Here is a 19854-nt window from a genome sequence, read left to right on the forward strand (position 1 = left end):
CATAAAAAAATTAATTAACAAGATTACAAATTTATAAAAATTTAATTTAAGATAAATTCAATTTATTTTTTTTAAAATGATTGAAAATAATAAAAATATATGAAATTAATTTATAAAAAATATAATAAAAATTTAAATATTATATTAATTATTAAAATTTCACTAATTTTAATTTTCATATTATATTGAAGAAAACAATTCAAGGGTATTATGATTAATATACAATCTTATTATGATCACTATTCAAAAAATATTAATTATCACACCTTTGAGGATGGATATTTAATCACACAAATAACATGAATAGTGTGGCTTTCAATCATAACCAAGGGCCTATAGATTAATAAAAACGAATCAAACGCGATATAAGGGAATGATTATTAAATAATCATTATCTTATCATGGCTATCAAACATAGCTTTAAGAGTATTACTTTTTATTGGGAATATTGTTAGGGTTATCCGTCTCACAAAAGACCTAACTCAGTAATTATTTTTGAAAATAGCATATATCTAGATCTTGGTCAAACAGTACTAAAAAAATATTGGTCAAACAAAAAAATTAGTTTAGATTCTTCGAAATTTTGGAACGACCAATTCATCTTTGGGAGTGGGTTCACTGGGAAACCGCTGATTGACATTGGGCAGCACAGCACACCACAGCACAGCACGAATTTCATTCGATCTTTCCCATTTTCTGGTCAATCTCCCCATTTTTAGGTTTGATTTTCTCAATTATATATGTGTATTTATATAATTTTTTTCAGAGCTGACTGCCTTATCTTAATCCAGGATTTCGATCGTTTCTTGTTGTTTCCAAATTAAAATAATCGCGTGAATTTGCTTGTTGTTTTGATACATGTATTCTTTAAGACTTGTAGATTTGTTGTTGTTATGGACTTGAGATCTGGATGAAGCTCGTGTTGCAGGAACGTGTTCTCCATTTCTTGATTTATTGTTCAATTGGGGTTTAGATTTATTGATTTTTTTTATTATTTTCGTTTCCATTTTATGGTTATTGGATCTTTAGGTATCACGGGTTTGTAGAAAAAGCCCGTTCTCATTTTATGGTTATTGGATCTTGAGGAGTGGGTGCATTTTGGAAATGTTTAGTACTTATCGCATGGTTTTGAATATTTCTTTTGGCATTAACATATACTATTACTCGGAGAAAAAACTATGGACGCCTTGCCATTTCTGTAAGGGAGAGGAAAGAAGCTTGATCCGATGGTGTAATTTTGTTTATAATCTGCATGCCGAAATTAGAAAAGGCACCATCTTGCATGTAGGAGACTTGGCACTTTAAAGAAGTTGATTCTACATTTGTTAAAATGGGGTGATATTATTCCGAAATCATTTTTTTCTTGGATGTTGGTAAATGTCAGTTCAATGGTTAAACACTTACACGAGCAAATGTTGTTTCAGCAAAGTAGCTCACATACGAGACGCCATGTTATTTGATGTTTTGTTGGAAATTGTGTTGATTGTATGGTGCCTACAAATAATGGATGATGTATACAAATACCTTTTCTAGGTGATCTAAGGTTGCACTTAGATTGGTGGATTTGAACGATGGATTTCAAATTTCTTGACTTGTTTGAATGAATCAAATTCAAGTGAATTTTAAATCCATTTTGAATCACTTAAAACATTTCCAACAGTTATATGGATTTCAAATGCACACAAGATGAGCGTTGTTTGAAATACATTCCTCAAATCTTACGCCAAATGAAATCGTTTCCTGTAAATTAAATTTATCAATTCAAGCGCAACCTAAGCGAATTTCAAGTTGATGCAGAAATACATTCCCTCATGAATTGTTTCACTTTAATCCAATCTTAAGGATAATCTCTCTTCAATTTTTTTTCATGAACTGATGACTGATGGTTTTTCTTTAACTGCAGATTATATTGTGGATTTTGAATTCTTATTCTCTCCTGACCCAAGGATTCTAACAAAGAAGAAACATAAAATTCATAATTAGAGAGAGATGTTTTCACTGTTTTATGGATTGTGGAAGTATACTTTCAGTAAAACGGAGTTTCATGTTCTTATACTTGGAATTGATAAGGCTGGAAAAACGGTAATATGCTCAACTGATGTTCTTTCATTGACCTTAATTGTTTCTGTCTGACTTGTTATTGTAGCCTCATGATTTGATGGAACTGAATAATCTGCTGTCAAATAAGCTGCTGTAGCCATGCTGTCTACACAGTGTGCTTTTATCATAATATACTTCAATGTTGTTTGGTGATTCAAATTATCTTGTCACTTTTTGCATCTGCTGAGCTCAAGTGTGTGGATCAGATAATTTATGATGAAAAACATGTTGCTTAAGCTGCCATTGGTATTCAAAAGCAAATTAAGCTACATATGATTTAAGCTGATTCTTATCCTGTGAAATTAAGGAAAGTGGTAACGCTCTTGCATTTGTAAATAAAATTACTTAGTTGCTAGTTCAAAAGTCATTTACATGTCCAAACTCCAAACAAGAGTTCCATGAGGAATATTTTTAGCCTGGGTCATTGTTTGTTAAATCATTTTACTATATTTTTGTCCTTGGGATGACTATGTTTTTATCAGAGATTTCCAGCGACTTGTATATAGTCATATCTTCATCTGAATATTGGCAGTCAGTTATTTTTTCCAACACTGTATTATTCTTAGAATCTCGTTGTTTTTAGCTCTTTCTGATTATGACTCCACAGACATTACTGGAGAGATTGAAATCACAGTATTCAAACTTGGAAGGTCTTCCTCCAGATCGAATTGTTCCAACTGTTGGACTTAATATCGGTCGTGTCGAAGTGTCAAACACAAAACTTGTATTCTGGGACCTGGGAGGTCAGGTTTGAAATGCGACCCAGACTTTTCTGGTTTATGCGGCATGAACTTATTTCCAAAATCCTATACTTTCATTATGAAAAATGTCACTGATGCAAGACTTACGTTTCACCAGCCTGGTCTTCGCTCTATTTGGGAAAAATACTATGAAGAGGCACATGCTGTGATTTTCGTAGTTGATGCTGCTTGTCCATCACGTTTTGAGGATTCGAAATCTGCACTTGGTAAATATATCAGGGTGAAGAGTCTGTGAACTTAAGAAATGAACAAATCTATTGCTGGCATGAGCCTCGTTTATGTATTTTCTTCGACTACACCCTGATGCTAGAATAAATTTGTATGATTTTCAGAAAAGGTTCTTCGGCATGAGGATCTACAAGGAGCTCCACTACTGATATTAGCCAACAAACAGGTAAAGCTATTCTTTCCGTAGTACTGTAGTAGTAAATATTGAAAAAACTTTGAGACTGGATGGATGAAGCTGAAAATTCTGTACAACCAGTCATCTTTAAGCTTCTTTTCGTGCATTATCTGTTCTAAAATGTTCAAAGTGCCAAAAGGCCATGATTTAAAATAGAAAAGGAGAACGTAAATACTAGTGAACTACATTTTTATTAACTTGTGTATTTTCAGGATCTTGAAGAAGCTGTATCATCTGATGAACTTGCCCGATATCTGGACCTCAAGAAATTGGACGAGAGATCTTATACATTTCAATCTGTTTCTGCATTTGATGGGTAAGTGCTAAACTAAGCTTTTGAATATGTATATGATACAAAGTGCTACTCCGCACTTGGGAGTCAAAGCTCTCTCCTTGTTAAAAGGTTCTGGAATCTTACCGTAGGTTGGGTATAAAAGAAAGTGTGAACTGGCTGGTAGATGCTATGGAGAGAAGCAAGAGAAGTGAAACGTTGAGGGTTCGTGCAGGCTCTAGTGTTGTTTGAAAGTCTTGTATAGAACCCCATTTTGTTACTTCCTACGTAAATTACTGCCCGAATTGCATCCTATATATAATTAGACCGACTAACTATATCTTCTGCACATCTGCTTGTTACAAACTCTCGGTCCATGTAGATCTTCCATTTTTAACCTTTTTCATATAATTTTCTGTTGTACTGGAGTTTATATACAGTTCTCAACGTCTATAATACCCAAGGAAATCCTACAGTTTTTTGACGTTTTTATTATATGTTTGGTGCATATTCTTCCTGGTGGCTTGACTGAATCATTCAAAATATCCACACATTTGCATTGTCACACATTGAATTAATATTTGACTAGATTAGGAAAAAATAGATGGAACCGGATATGTAGACAAAGAAGACAACTATGTCTACATTATGGAGTTGCAAAAGAGAATTGGAGATAAACTTTAACAACTCGATGGACAGAAGCTGTTTATCCTGAACTGCGGTAAACTTGTGCTGTTGCAATAGCTGGATCTTGATGAGCTCGAAGTCTGCTCCAATGAAACCTGAGTATATGAGCTACACTGCATAGGAATTCCACCTGCGAGTGTTTTTACTGCAAATTCGAAACATGGGTCGGACAACAAATCTCCAGGAGGCAAAACTGAAGAAAAAACAGAATCATATAAACTTGGTTTGGTGAAGGATTGGAAGCAACTTGACAATCTTTGACTTCGTGCATGTCTTCTATCGAGATAACAACCGTGAGAGTTTTGAGAGCCATGAATCCATCAAGAAATCGTTCAAAGAGGAATCAAGATGTTTTCCAATTTTTTCATAATCTATACAGGGCAATATATCAAGATCTTTCTGCATGTTATTCGCTGGAATCTCTCTTCTCCAGTTTGTAGAATGTTCTTTCACGGGATCACAGTTTATGGCTTTTTCAGCAGAATTAGCCTCTGGGTCACATGAGACCGATGCTTCGCCATTAGCATTGTTTCTTGTTTTTACTTGCGGTGATGTATCAGCTTCTGCACGAGTAAGTCTCTTGGAAGTCCTCTGAGGTAAGTTATTCATCCACTTACCACTCGATCTTTTCCTCTTGTTCTTGTGCCCTAGTTTTTCGGCTTTTTTGTTTACTTCTGGTGGTGTGTCTTGAAGAACAACAGACGAAGAATCTTATTTTTCTCCTTCCTCCAATCCATTGATCTCCGGCTTAAAAACAATTTCATGCGAATATGTTTTGACCCTGTAACAGAGCAAAACACTGGTGGTCCTCAACTTCTCATGAAGAAACTTCATCGATGCAACAGTTTGTTTATGAACATAGAAGACTTCGATTTTATTAATAAAGAAGGAAATTTTTGATATCTTTTGCACCTGATTGTAAGGTTTGATCCTCGACAACACTACTTTCATCATCGTTGACCGCCAATCTCTTATCTATGATATTTCCACCTTCCATCTCAATATTTGGAACGTTCCAGGTCTTATTTTCCATTATTGCACCTGTTCAGCCTGCAAAATGAATAATTCACAAGGAAAATAAGACATGAAAATTTAAAAATGTCGATCACACCATAGCTATCATGTGACTAAACATATCCTGGGAGTGAACATGCAATGTTACGTAAAATTTGCAGCAAAACATGTTTTGCACCTAAGTTTAAGCTCTGATCCTGACCAGCATTTTCGTCTGCTTCACTTTCAGTCGAATTCTTAAATTCCTCCTTTATATGTTCACGTTCTTCCACCATGTTTACTGGTTGTAGCTTATCATAAAGCAACACAGCTTCAGAATCACATACATTTGCTCTTCAATTCGTTCCAAACAATTTTCTTCTGCCAAATTATCAGTGCTTGTTGCAGTACCTTTTGAGCAGGTGGCAAGCACCGGTTCTGATTACAAGAAAGAACACAATTCTCAAGTTAGAATTAGATAGTTGCTGCATTACTGCAAGGGTGTAAATCTTTCTTAAACTAGAAATCAACATCAATGAACGAATGTTGCGTGCTTGCATGCGGCTGTCTCATCGAGGTATATAAGACCTTGAAATAACAGAAAAAACTAAAATATCAACAAATCTACTAACAGATTCAAATTGATCTCCCAAATCCTTGTTGACATTACCACTGTCTGGCTTGCACTCAACCCTTCCCGAATCTGTTGTTTTGAAGTAAGGGGAAACTTCTTGCATAGATCGGAAATGATCCACTAATAGGATCAATGTAGTACTGCAAATATATGAACAAACCAAACGAAGTAAGATTTTACTGATAGTCTAATATAGAGAAAAGGAAAGAAATTAATAGTGCGAACAGCATTCATCCAGAACTGACGAGGGAATAAGGGGTGGATATTCTTGAAAAATAACAGATATCGAAAATGTAGCTGAAGGATGGTAATAAACGCAAATGAACACAATGTTAGATCAATTTTTATTTATATGGATTTATATAAAGATAATTTTGCTTCGTGTGTTTATTAAGTTAAACTCAAAATAAAGTGATCAATTAATATTTTGAGTTATTAAACTTTAATGTACCTAATAGATTTTGAGATTTAATGTGTAAAAACATAAATGTAATTTCTGTTTTTACGATAGTTAAAAAAAAATGAAAAGATAACACTATACATTATTTAGATATGGGCCAAGGTCTCCAGTACGCACGAGATTGCGTTTCCTATTATCTATCATGTTATAGAAAATAGTTTTGAAAAGAAATTGAAAGATACACTTAAAGAAAAGAGCTCATAGATTTGGAATCAGAGACACTCATAATTGGATCATTGAGATTTGTTTAAAATTTTATATATTATTTCATTCCAGATCTGAAAAAAAAGTTATTTGAAATTTTTATGATATGGTTGTATATTTGAAAAATATTTTGGTTGAAAACAAAATTTTCATTGATTTAGGTTGATAATTTCTAATTACGTAAAATTATTTAAAAAAAATCTCCAGAAATTCGAAACTACATGATCATCGCACCCACTTGCCGTGGTCTGTCAGGTCAGGCACAAGCGTGTGGTGGCGCCCATTCTAGGCATGTAGGGGCACAATTTTGGGGTGTCCTTGCGCGCCTTTCCTTAATTTTTTGAGTAAAAATAAATAAATTATTGTTCATGTTTATTAGGTTTAAATTTAAATTATGAATTATTCAAATAATTTGTATTTTAGATTTGCTATATAGATATGTGTTCATCTTTCTCAATCTTTATTATTTGTATTCAGACATGATAACATGAAATTCTATAATCTGATTTTAAATAATTGATTTATCTATTTCGTTTATGATGATTATTATTTATTCATTGAAACTTTTATTATTTTGAAACATAATTATCCAACACATTTGAAAAAAAAACTTAAATTATCATTATTTGATTTACAGTGATGCATAACCAAGTGATATTTCAAAAAAAAAAAAACAAGATGAAATAAAATGGAGTAAGATCGATGTGTGAACGACTCAAATAAATAAAATAAGAAGATCATGAGAAAAAAACAAGGCAAGTATCAAATAGATTAATCACCGTCAAATCCGATGATGAAAAAGAAACATGAAAATCAAATATATATGATTATGAATTCCTGAATTTAATCGAACAAAGAAACAAGAAAAAATAAATAAATATATAAATATATATATATATATATATGAAAAAGATATCGAATGATTCAAAATCAAACAAAAAAAATTGGAAAAATAGAATCATGGTTATTAAAAATGATTGATAAACTGTGAAATAATATTTGTTATTGAATAATTTGTGAAAAATTCATGTGCCTATATTGATTTGCAAATTTACGATCAATACTCATAGTACACCGAAATTCATCACCCACAAACAACACACATACTTTGCTACTAGTAATTAAAAATATACATGTATTATATTTTATTAATAAATAAGAGATTTAAATATATGAGTAAAGAAATTTTTTATATCAAATAATGTTATTTCAACTATCAAATCTAATTCTTAAATAACATTTACCAACCAACAAAATAAATTCCAAATCCATAAATTTTAAAGTTAATTCCAAATTTTATTTTTTATTCCTCCAAACATCGTGGAAGAAATCATGAAGACACAAAAAAAAAAAAAGAAGAAGAAGAAACATATTTTTTATTTTCATAAAATTTTCGAAGAAACATATTTTTTTTATTTTCATAAAAAAAATTGAATAAAAATAAAATACCTCTTTTATCAATAAATCCTCTTCAAGTCATTCACATACTCCATGCATTGCCGGCCACGTCTAATCGACCTAATAAATCCTTGTGCTGTGATAATTAATTTAAGATACGGTCTCACGAATCTTTATCTATGAGACGGATCAATCCTATTGATATTCACAATAAAAAATAATATTTTTCATATATGGCCCAAATAAAATATCCGTCTCACAAAATACGACTCGTGAGACCATCTCACACAAGTTTTTACCTTAATTTAATTTATGGAGCATTCTTTGTGTAAAGTAAATAAGAGGATTTATAGGACAACACGTTATTTATAGTTAATCGAAAATCGAAAAATAAACATGCTATCAATGAATTATTAACTACAATAGTCCAAAAACAGCAGGAGTTAATGAATGAGCAACATCGTCTCTATTACATTGAAAAAAGATTAGCAGACACATTGAAATTAAAATCCAATAATGTTCCTTTCATCAATCAATCAAGAAAAAAAACAAAACATGTCTTTTCCAAAGTACAGAGGAACTACTGTTTTTCACAAATCTATTTCAATATTCATTCACACATAGTGGTCAAGCAATGCTCAAACAGATACAAATTCCACAATTTACCACACACAAATAAACATATGAACAATTAACACTTGTTCAAACATAAAATGTAGAACGTGAACCTCGGTTACGAATATAATTCCATCTTCAAAAACACCCCAGTAATTTTCTTGGACCAGTTCCGGTGGCGCGGTATTTTGCCGCAGTCTCCTCTGCCTTGAGAAGATCTTCCCCTCGTTTGGCTTCAGTTGTCGCCCGTTTTTCTTCTGCTGCCTTGTGGATTACAGCAACCTTGTTTTTCACCTTCTCTATGTATTTTGCTTTCTTTTTCTCCAGTTTTTTCTGCAGACCATCCATACATTCGGGTCAAGAAAAAGAGAGAGACAAAATATCCATTTTCTTGGCGGCTAAGTGTCTACATCCCTTGTTTGATCCATCTCTTGATACACAGTAAGAATATCTTATTAGTAAAAGCAAACAAACTTACATCGTCTTTCCTGATTCAATCTTCATAAACATATTTTCAAAAACACATATCCTAAAATGACAGAAATGAAACCAAAAACAGCCCTTGTTTCCCTCCAAAATAAATTACAAGAGGGTACAACTTGTTCATGAAAACGCTAAATTAGTCAGCAATACATGGTGTATGATCCGAGGTGGTTAATTTTTTTAAGAAACTCAATCCATTTCCAACACTTTCATGGGGAGAAAATGATATGAATGCGGATCGGCTGATTGAAAAAGAAAAATAAACGTCATACAAATAAACGAAGACGGAAAATTACACTAATTACCTCAATCTGCTTAAGCTCGGCTTCTAGACCAGCTTTCTTGCAGTTTTCCCATACCCCAATGGCTGATAAATTCTTCTGAGCTCTGTAGGTAAATAGTTCAGTAGATACGAACCACATCAATATCCTCCTCATTTACATTCACCCTGATTCATATTTTGCATGACTGTTCTAGCTAGACAATGTCTCGTTGTTAAGTAAATGATGTGTATATGATTTTGAGATACTAATTTTAATTTTAATACTAACAAATAACTGGCAAATTAAACAGATAAAAATATTTTCTGTTATAGAGAGCCCGCACTTGTTTTCAGCTTTTGACTTCTCACTGTCCTCCCAAGCTCTGATAAAGGACAACCTCTTCTCCGTTGCTACCCGAGTTAATACTGCGTCTAAAATATAGTGAAAGAATTAAGCATTTTCTTGATTCATCCACTTCTCAAAACTCAAAAGAACTTAAAGACGGATTGTTTCAGTCTCGATTACCTCTGTCGATAGATCCCCTAGGTCCTTTCACCTCAGCGGGTTCTTCAGCAATAAACCAGAAGAAAATTAAACAATTAGGAAATATTTGCTTAATTAATAGGTGGTCAGGTAATTACCAGGCTGCATATGTGTAGATTCAAAATTACTATGTAACTTTGAACATCAACATGGAAGAAATGGAGCTGTAGCAATCAAGTAAAACTTCAAACCACGAAAAAAAATAAAAATGGATCCACTGGATATATTCTACCTTCTCGAAATTTCTTCCTTTCCCCTCGTGTGAGCTACATGTTATCCTTTTGGGTTAGTTTTAAAAGGTTAAAACAAAGATACAGAGTAAACAAATCTTCTCATCAGCGAAAGCACCAAAATAACTTCATCAATGCAGTATAATTTCATCTCAGAGGAAGGCACAAACAATTAGTGCCATCCCATAACAAAATCACTCTAAATACAAAACACTCCACTAGTTGATCCTGTTCCAATCCTAGTTATAACTTATAACAGCCCTTCCTTCATTAATATCCCAAGAAGCAACCTCAAATCGGATATCAAATCTACAGATCAAGGACCAATATTTCAGAAAAACAGAAAAAAATAACCTTTATTCCGATCCTTTACATGCAAAGACGATAAAATAAACCCAGAAATTTTGAAAGATTTCAACACTTCAACACTAGCATACACGTGAAAATACAATAAATAAACAAACATATTAGAAAAGTGGGTTAAACTATTTACTTTCAACGACAGCAAGAGCCTTGGAATCATCCGGTTTCTCTTCCGTGGGAGGTGGGACTACAGCCTTCTCTCCTGCTACATCTTTCCGAGCTTCAACTGGCGCTACCTGTGGCGGGGGAGGCGGAGGCGGGACCTCAGGCTCCACCTTCTGGGCTACTTCCACGGTCATCACTTAAGGAAACTTCGGTAATCTACTTAGTTTTGGCAGAAAACGTAGTGAGAAGTGAGAACGTACGTGGGATGACAGGTTAAAATAGGCTGGTCGTAGTAAAGTTGTTGTCTCTTGAATTGAACAAGAGCTGGATCATTGGTACAGATGATGTTGCCCCCACGTGTTTGCCACACCATGTCCATAAGTATAAAAAAAATATCTATCTAACCTGTTTAACAAATTTTTATTTTCAATTTTTTCAGTTATTCACGATAAAAAATAATATTTTTAATATAAAAAATAATATTTTTTATGAATTATCTTACATCTCGTGAGAGTTCGTGAGACGGTCTCACAGTGACTTTTCACCTTAGTTTAAATAATTAATTTGAGAAGAATTTAATATGACATATTTTTAATATAAATCTCATGATTAAATTATAATGAAACTTATGCATTTTACGATATAATACATTCGATAACACGTGGAATCTAAAATTTTTTAGTTCAAAAATATAACAAAAACTTGGGTGAGACGGTTTTACGGGGTCGTATTTGTGAGACGAATATATTATTTGGGTCATTCATGAAAAATTATTATTTTTTATGTTGAGAGTATTATTTTTTATTGTGAATATTAGTAGGATTGACCCGTCTCATAAATAAAGATACGTGATATCGTCTCACAAAAGAGATGTTCTGTATATATATGTTTCTATTTCTTTTATTTTATCGCATATATCTATTCATTGAGTAGCTGTTTACCAATAATGTTAAAAGTATAGTCCCCACGTCGATATTTTCTTTATTTTTTTAAAAAAAAAACAAAAATAACAAGAACCACGTCGATAGATGTGTTAACTTCAAACTTCAAGAAAACGACACGTAGCAAAAAATGTCAAAAGTTTTTTAATTAAATAATATATGGAAATTATGGCAACATTGACTCTTTAGTTTGTTTGAGAAATCAGAATAGGTTTAAAATTGTACGTAAGAGTGAATATTTACTTAATACCTCTTAGATTTATGCATTGTTTGCACATTACCTTGGTATTATGGCTTCTTAAATAGCAATCGTAATTTTGCATTTATGATAAGGATAATTTGGATTTTACATTCAAATATATAAATTTAATTCATCTGGTTAAAATCGTACAAAACGGTATATATTTTGTCACACAATCGTATTTATCTTTGTCTGTCATTTTTTTTATCCCTCGGGGTCTAAGGATAGCTTAAAACTTCACAATTTGTTGATATTTGGCCAAACATTTGACTCACAATAATTTATTGATACATAGAGCAAACGGAATATAAAACATGACAAAGAAGTAGGTTTTTTGTGAGACGATGTCACAAATCTTTATCTGTGAGACGGGTCAACCCTACCTATATTCACAATACAAAAGTAATACTCTTAGCATAAAAATGTAATATTTTTTCATGGATGACCCAAATAAGAGACACGTCTCACAAAATACGACTTGTAAGACCGTCTCACACAAGTTTTTGTCAATATTTAGATGGATCGACAAGTAATTAATCTTTATAAAAGCAAGTTATGGCAAAAATCGACATAATAATACTACAACTACTAATAATAATAACTACACATTTAAAGACATTCATTCTCACATAAAGGACGTAAATAAATTTCGCTTGGCATTGTTCAGCTCCAAAGCTTCTTATTTATTTACAGGCCTATAATATATATACTTTTTTAAGGTTACTCGTGAATAAGAAATCTCTTATATGGATAAGATATTTATTTTTTTTTATCTAAACGAGTTGGTAAATCGAGGAATTCTCGAACAAGCAGAGATCAAAGAGAAAATACTGCGAACACCGACTCTCAGAGTATACTCTTCAAAATATTTCAATGAAAAATATGTTTCACACAAGGATCGATAATGCGACGTTGGAGAATATTTTCTCACGTACGAACTCGTATATGCCCCTTAAGCACATGCCTATAATATATATGTATATACACGAGGAGGTCGAATTTGTACTTCTCAACTACACATGATTAATTGGGTTTTTTAATTAATATTTTTAAAAATAAGATAGATGATGAAGTTTTGCAAAATTAAGGTAAAACGCCACCATCAATAACGAATGCTACAATATTGTAGTGTCTATAATGTCCGCTGCAAAATTGCATCTTCCAAGCTGCCAACAGGCATCGTGCATTGCCTGAAACTCAAATTCAATAATTTAAAAATTAGATCACTTTAAATGGTAAGTTAACCAATTTTTTTAAAAAATTTCTTTATTTTTAAAATTTTAATTAATTTATCATAAAAAAATTGAATTTTTTATTTTTTTATTTAAATATATGTTGGGTTAGATTTTGAAAAATAAATATATGCGTACTCATCTGATTATTTTTTATTTTTTATTTATTATTACTAGTGATGTGATTAATAAAAATAATAATTATTATAATAGTTGGAATATGCGTATTCCAAAATCTAACCAAACATATATTTAAATAAAATTTTATTTATTTAAATATACGTTGATTTTGTTTAAAAAAAATTCGTAATAATCAGATGAATTTTTTTAAACAAAATCAACGTATATTTAAATAAATAAAATTTTATTTGAATCCATATTTTTTTATTTTTTAAAATAAAATTTTATTTATTTAAATATACGTTGATTTTGTTTAAAAAAAATAAAAGAAGCTTTGAATGTGTTTTGATCTACTTATTATTTAGTTTTAAAAATTAATGAATTTGATATATAACTTCCATTTTTGGTATGTTGACTAATTTTAAAGATAAATCGTTTTTTATTTTTTCGTTGACAACAATTTTTGAACCTTCACAAAATTTTCGAAAAATGAATTGATCAGTTTACCATTTTAAAGTTATTTATCTTTCAAATTAATCCATTTACAAAAAATAGAAGTTGCAGCTCAAATTCATTAATTTTAAAAAATAAAAAATAAGTAGATCGACACACATATATCGCTTCTTCTTCTTCTTCTTCTTCTTCTAACTAAATCAATGTATATTTAAATAAATAAAGATTTTGTTCAAAAAATAAAAAAGTACAAATTTAAAAATTTTCGTATTCCAAATATTATTATTTATTAATCATAATACTAGTAATAATAAAATAAAAATAAGTTGATGAGTACATGTATATATTTTTTCGAAAACTAAACTAACGCATATTTAAATAAATTAATTTTTTATTTATAAATTTTTTTTATAAACAATTGCAAAATTTTATCATTTACTTTATTTTTAAAATTAAAATTTAAAAAATAATGTAAAAAAAAAAAAAAACGGATTAATTTGCACTGCACCAAATCAATCAACGAGACGTCGGTAAAAATATGATTGGGATATAAAGCCAAAATTCAAGAATCCGTGAATATGATATTTTAGGGTTAGTTGACAAATTTTTAAAATAAAATAAAACGTGAACAAATAAAATAAATAAATAAATAAAATGCAAAAATTATAACAGCAGGAGAGGTGATGTCAAATACATGAAGTTTAAGAGAAGTGAACACAAATAAATTAATAAATAAATGTTGGATGGGAAAATGTATTTCCTTTTTTTAAGGAACAAAATGTTTAGCATAAAAGATTCGTTTCAATCAAATTTTTTTATTACAAAAGAATTTTACTTAAATCATTTTTGAAAACCTCAACGTTTTTTCATGATACCAAAAAAATGTAAATTTTTTATTACAATTTATATGCGCACGGACACTCTATGCTTTGATCTAACATATATAAAGTCATTGTTAAGGCAAAAACATATCATTAAATAATGGAGTAGGTCTCTTGTGAGACGGTCTCACGAATCTTTTGTTGGATTAAAGGTGGACTTTTAGGCTTATGAGCTTTCCATGTGAGTGAATGGAAATTTAAAAAGGTGGGTTTGTCCCACATTGAAAAAACGAAGTGGTATAGATAAGTTATATTGCGTTACACTTTATGGAGGTGTAACTATGATTGGTCAAGAGGTTCTCTCTCGCGCACACAGGCGCAGGGGAGTGCAAATCATGGGCCCGATTTGCAGTGAAAAAAATGCTTGACTCGTGTGCAAGCGTACGAGCGCGACCTGGGCGCGTCGAATGTCGGACCGATCAAGGCAAAATTTGCCTAGCAGTCTATGCCATCATTTGTTATTTTTTTCAGTCGAGACCTTTCACATGCCCTTGAGACCTTTCGCATGGCATAACTTTTGGTGCTTCATCTCCCCAACTGTTGGTGCTTCATCTACCATCTTTAAGGCATATTTAAGGCAACCTGTGACCTTTCATATGGATGATATTGACATGTATAAATAGAGGATGTGCCTAGCCTAGAAAGAAAGACCGAAAAATCCACTTTCTCTTGCTGCTACAGTTCCTCTGCTTATTCTGCTACAGTGCTTCTGTTCTGCTACAGTACTTCTGCTTCTGCTACAGTACTTCTGTTCTGCTACAGTACTGCTGCTTCTGCTGCTACAGTACTGCTTCTGCTCTGTTCACTGATAAAGTTCAGGTACTGATTTTGTTCGCTAGCATAGTGCTTTGTGCTGCAACTCTGCTGGTTTGCCCATTGTATCCTGGGAAACAGACGTCCGCTGAATCTTCGGAGCACATACCGGAGGGGGCGAATCTGTTTTAAGGAAACTGTACAAGCTACAGGCCTCGGTTTGATTTAATTAATCATTATTCTATTATTTTCCTCAAGATACCGATTTGCTGGTTTTATACATTAGTCATACTCTACTGTGAACAGCACGCTTGTTTGGTTTACTACATATCTGTCCTGTTTTTCCATATAATTTTATCAACAAACTTAAAACAGATTTTACTCATTACATGGTTTAAAGTTCAGATATGGCTACTGAATCCAGCGTGCAAAGGGAAACTAGTCATGTTGTCCCTACTGTGCCTACTCAAGTTGTCCCACGTGCTGCTGCGGTTACTGTCCCAGCCAGCCACGGTGAAAAGCCTGAAAAGTTCACTAGTGTGGATTTCAAGAGGTGGCAGCAGAAAATGTTGTTTTACTTGACAACACTGAACCTGGCTAGATTCCTATTCGAGGATGCTCCTAACCTGAAAGAGGGTGAGGGAGATGTTGAATCCGTCAGTGCACTGGAGGCTTGGAATCATTCTGATTTCCTATGCCGAAATTATGTGCTGAATGGATTGGCAGACTCGCTGTACAATGTGTACTGCGAAAAGAAGACAGCCAAAGAGCTATGGGAATCCCTTGACAGAAAGTACAAAACCGAGGATGCCGAGGCCAAGAAGTTTCTTATAGGCCGCTTTCTGGATTTTAAAATGGTGGATTCTAAGCCGGTTATCAGTCAAGTTCAAGAAATCCAAGTGATTCTTCACGAGATTCACGCCGAGGGGATGACGTTGAGCGAATCTTTCCAAGTGACTGCTATAGTTGAGAAACTACCACCAGCTTGGAAGGATATCAAAAACTACTTGAAACACAAGCGAAAGGAGATGAACGTTGAAGAGCTCATTGTTAGACTTCGCATCGAGGAAGACAACAAGAGTTCGGAACTCCTGTTGCCGCTAAGGCAAATGTTGTCGAACATGGCCAAAGCTCGAAAAAGAGAAACTTCTCTCCCTCCAACAAGAAGTTGAACCTCAGATCCAAAGGAGGTGTTTCAAAGAAGAAGTTCTCTGGAAAATGCTATAACTGTGATAGCATGGGTCACAAGGCATCTGAATGTAAGAAGCCAAAGAGAAACCGAGAGGTGAATATAGTGGAGAACATATCTCAAGAGGTTTCGAACATGAATCTCTGTGCTGTAATATCATAAGTTAATCTGGTGGGTTCTAACCCAAGGGAGTGGTGGATCGACACTGGTGCCACTCGCCATGTTTGTTCCGACAAGGAGATGTTTGCTACTCTTGAGGAATCTATGAATGGTGAAAAACTATTCATGGGAAATTCCGCCACTTCCGAGATCAAGGGACAAGGGAAAGTTGTCCTAAAGATGACATCTGGAAAAGAACTGACTTTGAACAATGTGCTGTATGTGCCTGACATCCGCAAGAACTTGGTGTCAGGGTCGCTTCTGAACAAGCATGGTTTCCGCATTGTATTCGAGTCAGATAAGATGGTTTTGTCGAAAAGTGGAATGTTTGTTGGCAAAGGTTATGTTTGTAATGGGTTATTCAAACTCAATGTTATGGCTGTTAAGCCTGTGATGAATAAAGTTAATACTTTTGCTTACTTGCTTGAGTCTTCTTGTTTATGGCATGGTAGACTTGGACACGTTAATTACGATACAATTCGTAGACTAATTAACATGAAAAGCATTCCTGCATTCCAAATTGATAAACAACACAAATGTGAAACTTGTGTTGAGGCAAAACTAACAAGATCATCTTTTCGAACTATTGAAAGAAATAGTGAACCACTTGATCTAATTCACAGTGATATATGTGATCTAAAAAGTGTGCAAACTCGTGGTGGAAATAAATACTTCATCACTTTTGTTGACGATAGCACAAAATTTTGTTATGTGTATCTCCTCAAAAGTAAGGATGAAGCTATTGACAAATTTGTCCAATATAAGAGTGAAGTTGAAAACCAACTTAGCAAGAAAATTAAGGTGCTAAGAAGTGATCGTGGAGGTGAATATGAATCACCATTTGCTGAGTTTTGTGCTCAACACGGTATCAAACACGAAAGAACTGCATCTTATTCTCCTCAGCAAAATGACATTGCAGAGAGAAAGAATCGCACATTGAAAGAAATGATGAATGCGTTGTTATTAAGTTCTGGTTTACCACAGAACATGTGGGGGGAAGCTGTTCTAACAGCAAATTACCTTTTAAATAAGGTGCCCCAAAAGAAGCAAGATAAAAGTCCATATGAGTTACGGAAAGGTAGAAGTCCTTCTTACCAATACTTGCGAGTGTGGGGGTGTCTTGCCAAGGTAGCAGTACCCACTCCAAAGAAATTAAAGATAGGACCAAAAACTGTTGATTGCATTTTCATTGGATATGCTCAAAACAGTAGTGCATATCGTTTTCTTGTACATGAATCTCAAATACCTGATATTCACAAGAATACGATAATGGAATCAAGAAATGCTTCGTTCTTTGAACACATGTTTCCATGCAAATCTAAGGAAGAACCAAGTTCATCCAAAAGATTATATGAAACAAATGATGAAGAACAAGAGCTTGATCAAGGCACAGAACCTAGACGTAGCAAGAGAGCTAGGACTGAGAAATTCTTTGGTCCGGATTTCATCACTTTCATGATGGAAAGTGAACCTCAAAGCTTCAAGGAAGCAATGAGTTCATCTGAGGGACCTCTATGGAAAGAGGCTATCAATTCCGAAATGGAATCCATTTTACAAAACCATACGTGGGAATTAGTAAATCTTCCTCCGGGAAGCAAACCATTAGGGTGTAAATGGGTTTTCAAAAGGAAAATGAAATCAGATGGAACCATAGATAAGTATAAAGCCAGATTGGTAATTAAAGGTTACCATCAACGTGAAGGGCTTGATTACTTTGACACATATTCTCCTGTATCGAGAATAACCTCTATTCGTGTGATACTTGCGATTGCCGCCTTGCGGAATATTGAAGTACACCAAATGGGCGTAAAGACAGCTTTTCTAAATGGAGATTTAGAAGAGGAAATTTACATGGAACAACCTGAGGGATTTTCTGCGACTGGGCAAGAAAATAAGGTATGTAAACTGGTGAAGTCTCTGTATAGCTTAAAACAAGCACCAAAGCAATGGCACAAAAAATTTGATAAAGCCATGATGGAAAGTGGATTTAAATTCAGTGAATGTGACAAATGTGTATACATAAAAAACACTGAAAATGGATATGTCATTTTATGTCTTTACGTAGATGACATACTTATCATTGGTAGTAATGATAAGATGATTAAATCCACAAAGAAATTATTGAACTCAAGATTTGACATGAAAGATTTGGGCTTAGCCGATGTAATCCTTGGAATTAAAATCCATAGAACATCAGAAGGGCTAATCCTAAGTCAGTCACATTATGTTGACAAAATACTTGAAAAGTTCAATAATGATGACTCTGCATTGGCTAGAACCCCGATAGATACCAGTCAACATCTATCAAAGAATCGAGGTGAGAGTATGTCTCAATTAGAATACTCTCGAGTCATTGGAATTCTGATGTACTTAATGAGTTGTACAAGACCAGACATAGCCTATGCAGTAAGCAAATTGAGTAGATTCACGAGTAATCCAGGAGTTGAACACTGGAATGTAATTATCAGATTGCTAAGATACTTAAGGTACACTCGTGATCATGGGCTGCACTATACCAGATATCCTGCTGTTATTGAAGGATACAGTGATGCAAATTGGATATCTGATATGAAAGACTCAAAATCTACAAATGGATTTGTATTCATTTTAGGAGGTGCAGCAATTGCGTGAAAATCTTCTAAACAAACTGTAATAGCCAGATCCACAATGGAATCTGAGTTTATAGCTCTTGAAAAGTGTGCTGAAGAGGCTGAATGGCTGTGTCACTTATTAGAAGATGTTCCAGGATGGGAAAAATCAGTGCCGGCTATATGCATACATTGTGATAACCAATCTGCGATTGGAAGGGCACAAAATAAAATGTATAATGGTAAGTCTAGGCATATACGTCGTAGACACAATACCATCAGACAACTATTCTCAACTGGATTTATCTCTGTTGACTATGTAAAGTCAAAGGATAATATAGCGGATCCGCTAACCAAAGGATTAAACAGAGAGTTAGTTGCGAAAATGTCAAGGGGAATGGGGCTCAAGCCTATAGAATAAATTGGTGCTAAGGAAAACCCAACCTACGCTGACTGGAGATCCCAAGAACTAGGTTCAATGGGACAGCCTAATCGCACTAAATTGGAGAATCACTGTGGGGATTATCCCCAATCCATTTCTATTATGAAACAGTGAATGTTGAGGATAAGCTTACGGCTTTTAATGATTCTGATAAGAAGCAATATAGAATCACCTATGTGAGAGAGAAGTGAGGCCGCTTCGAAGGAATTGCAGGGCTCAATTCTAGACCCTCTTGCAGAACAGAAGCACTGTAACAGAACAGAAGCACTGTAGCAGAAGCAGAAGTACTGTAGCAGAATAAGCAGAGGAACTGTTTGGTTTTCAAACCAAGCGGAAGACACT

General features: G+C 33.5%; 3 protein-coding genes and 1 long non-coding RNA gene across 5 annotated transcripts; 2 read left to right on the forward strand and 2 right to left on the reverse strand.

The window, feature by feature from the left end:
- The first annotated feature begins 575 nt into the window (after positions 1 to 575).
- Positions 576 to 4043, forward strand: LOC142548677 (uncharacterized). Of its 2 annotated transcripts, XM_075657154.1 has the most exons (7): positions 576 to 719; positions 1904 to 2082; positions 2708 to 2848; positions 2959 to 3067; positions 3194 to 3255; positions 3477 to 3580; positions 3688 to 4043. In XM_075657154.1, exons 2-7 carry the CDS (start codon positions 1990 to 1992, stop codon positions 3785 to 3787), a joined length of 609 nt encoding a protein of 202 aa, XP_075513269.1. In that variant the 5' UTR covers positions 576 to 719; positions 1904 to 1989; the 3' UTR covers positions 3788 to 4043. The 2 variants fall into 2 exon arrangements, with proteins under 2 accessions (XP_075513269.1, XP_075513270.1); XM_075657155.1 differs by having other exon boundaries at positions 632 to 2082; positions 3668 to 4043.
- A 166-nt stretch (positions 4044 to 4209) lies between these two features.
- On the reverse strand, positions 4210 to 5754 carry LOC142548678 (uncharacterized). Its single transcript, XR_012820982.1, has 3 exons — positions 5415 to 5754; positions 5135 to 5272; positions 4210 to 5003 (listed from the first exon to the last, which is right to left on the reverse strand). It is a non-coding gene; the product is annotated as an uncharacterized LOC142548678 (long non-coding RNA).
- A 2660-nt stretch (positions 5755 to 8414) lies between these two features.
- Positions 8415 to 10841, reverse strand: LOC142548679 (remorin-like). The gene is made up of 5 exons (XM_075657156.1): positions 10539 to 10841; positions 9798 to 9839; positions 9616 to 9703; positions 9315 to 9396; positions 8415 to 8859 (listed from the first exon to the last, which is right to left on the reverse strand). Exons 1-5 carry the CDS (start codon positions 10705 to 10707, stop codon positions 8665 to 8667), a joined length of 576 nt encoding a protein of 191 aa, XP_075513271.1. The 5' UTR covers positions 10708 to 10841; the 3' UTR covers positions 8415 to 8664.
- Positions 10842 to 15541: 4700 nt separating this feature from the next.
- Positions 15542 to 16306, forward strand: LOC142548364 (uncharacterized). The gene has a single exon (XM_075656662.1). It carries the CDS (start codon positions 15542 to 15544, stop codon positions 16304 to 16306), a length of 765 nt encoding a protein of 254 aa, XP_075512777.1.
- Positions 16307 to 19854: the final 3548 nt, after the last annotated feature.

Source organism: Primulina tabacum, chromosome 6 (genome assembly GCF_025594145.1).
Source record: "Primulina tabacum isolate GXHZ01 chromosome 6, ASM2559414v2, whole genome shotgun sequence".
NCBI lineage: Eukaryota > Viridiplantae > Streptophyta > Magnoliopsida > Lamiales > Gesneriaceae > Primulina > Primulina tabacum.

Excerpts from the sequence above, each read along its gene's own strand:
- LOC142548677 (XM_075657154.1), top strand. The coding sequence starts at position 1,990 with ATGTTTTCACTGTTTTATGGATTGTGGAAGTATACTTTCAGTAAAACG. Across the intron at positions 2,849-2,958 it reads TCTGGGACCTGGGAGGTCAG|CCTGGTCTTCGCTCTATTTG; the intron begins GTTTGAAATGCG and ends ACGTTTCACCAG. Across the intron at positions 3,068-3,193 it reads GGATTCGAAATCTGCACTTG|AAAAGGTTCTTCGGCATGAG; the intron begins GTAAATATATCA and ends TATGATTTTCAG.
- LOC142548364 (XM_075656662.1), top strand. The coding sequence starts at position 15,542 with ATGGCTACTGAATCCAGCGTGCAAAGGGAAACTAGTCATGTTGTCCCT.
- LOC142548679 (XM_075657156.1), bottom strand. The coding sequence starts at position 10,707 with ATGACCGTGGAAGTAGCCCAGAAGGTGGAGCCTGAGGTCCCGCCTCCG. Across the intron at positions 9,840-10,538 it reads GGCTCTTGCTGTCGTTGAAA|AACCCGCTGAGGTGAAAGGA; the intron begins GTAAATAGTTTA and ends TTATTGCTGAAG. Across the intron at positions 9,397-9,615 it reads AAGTCAAAAGCTGAAAACAA|AGCTCAGAAGAATTTATCAG; the intron begins GTGCGGGCTCTC and ends ATTTACCTACAG.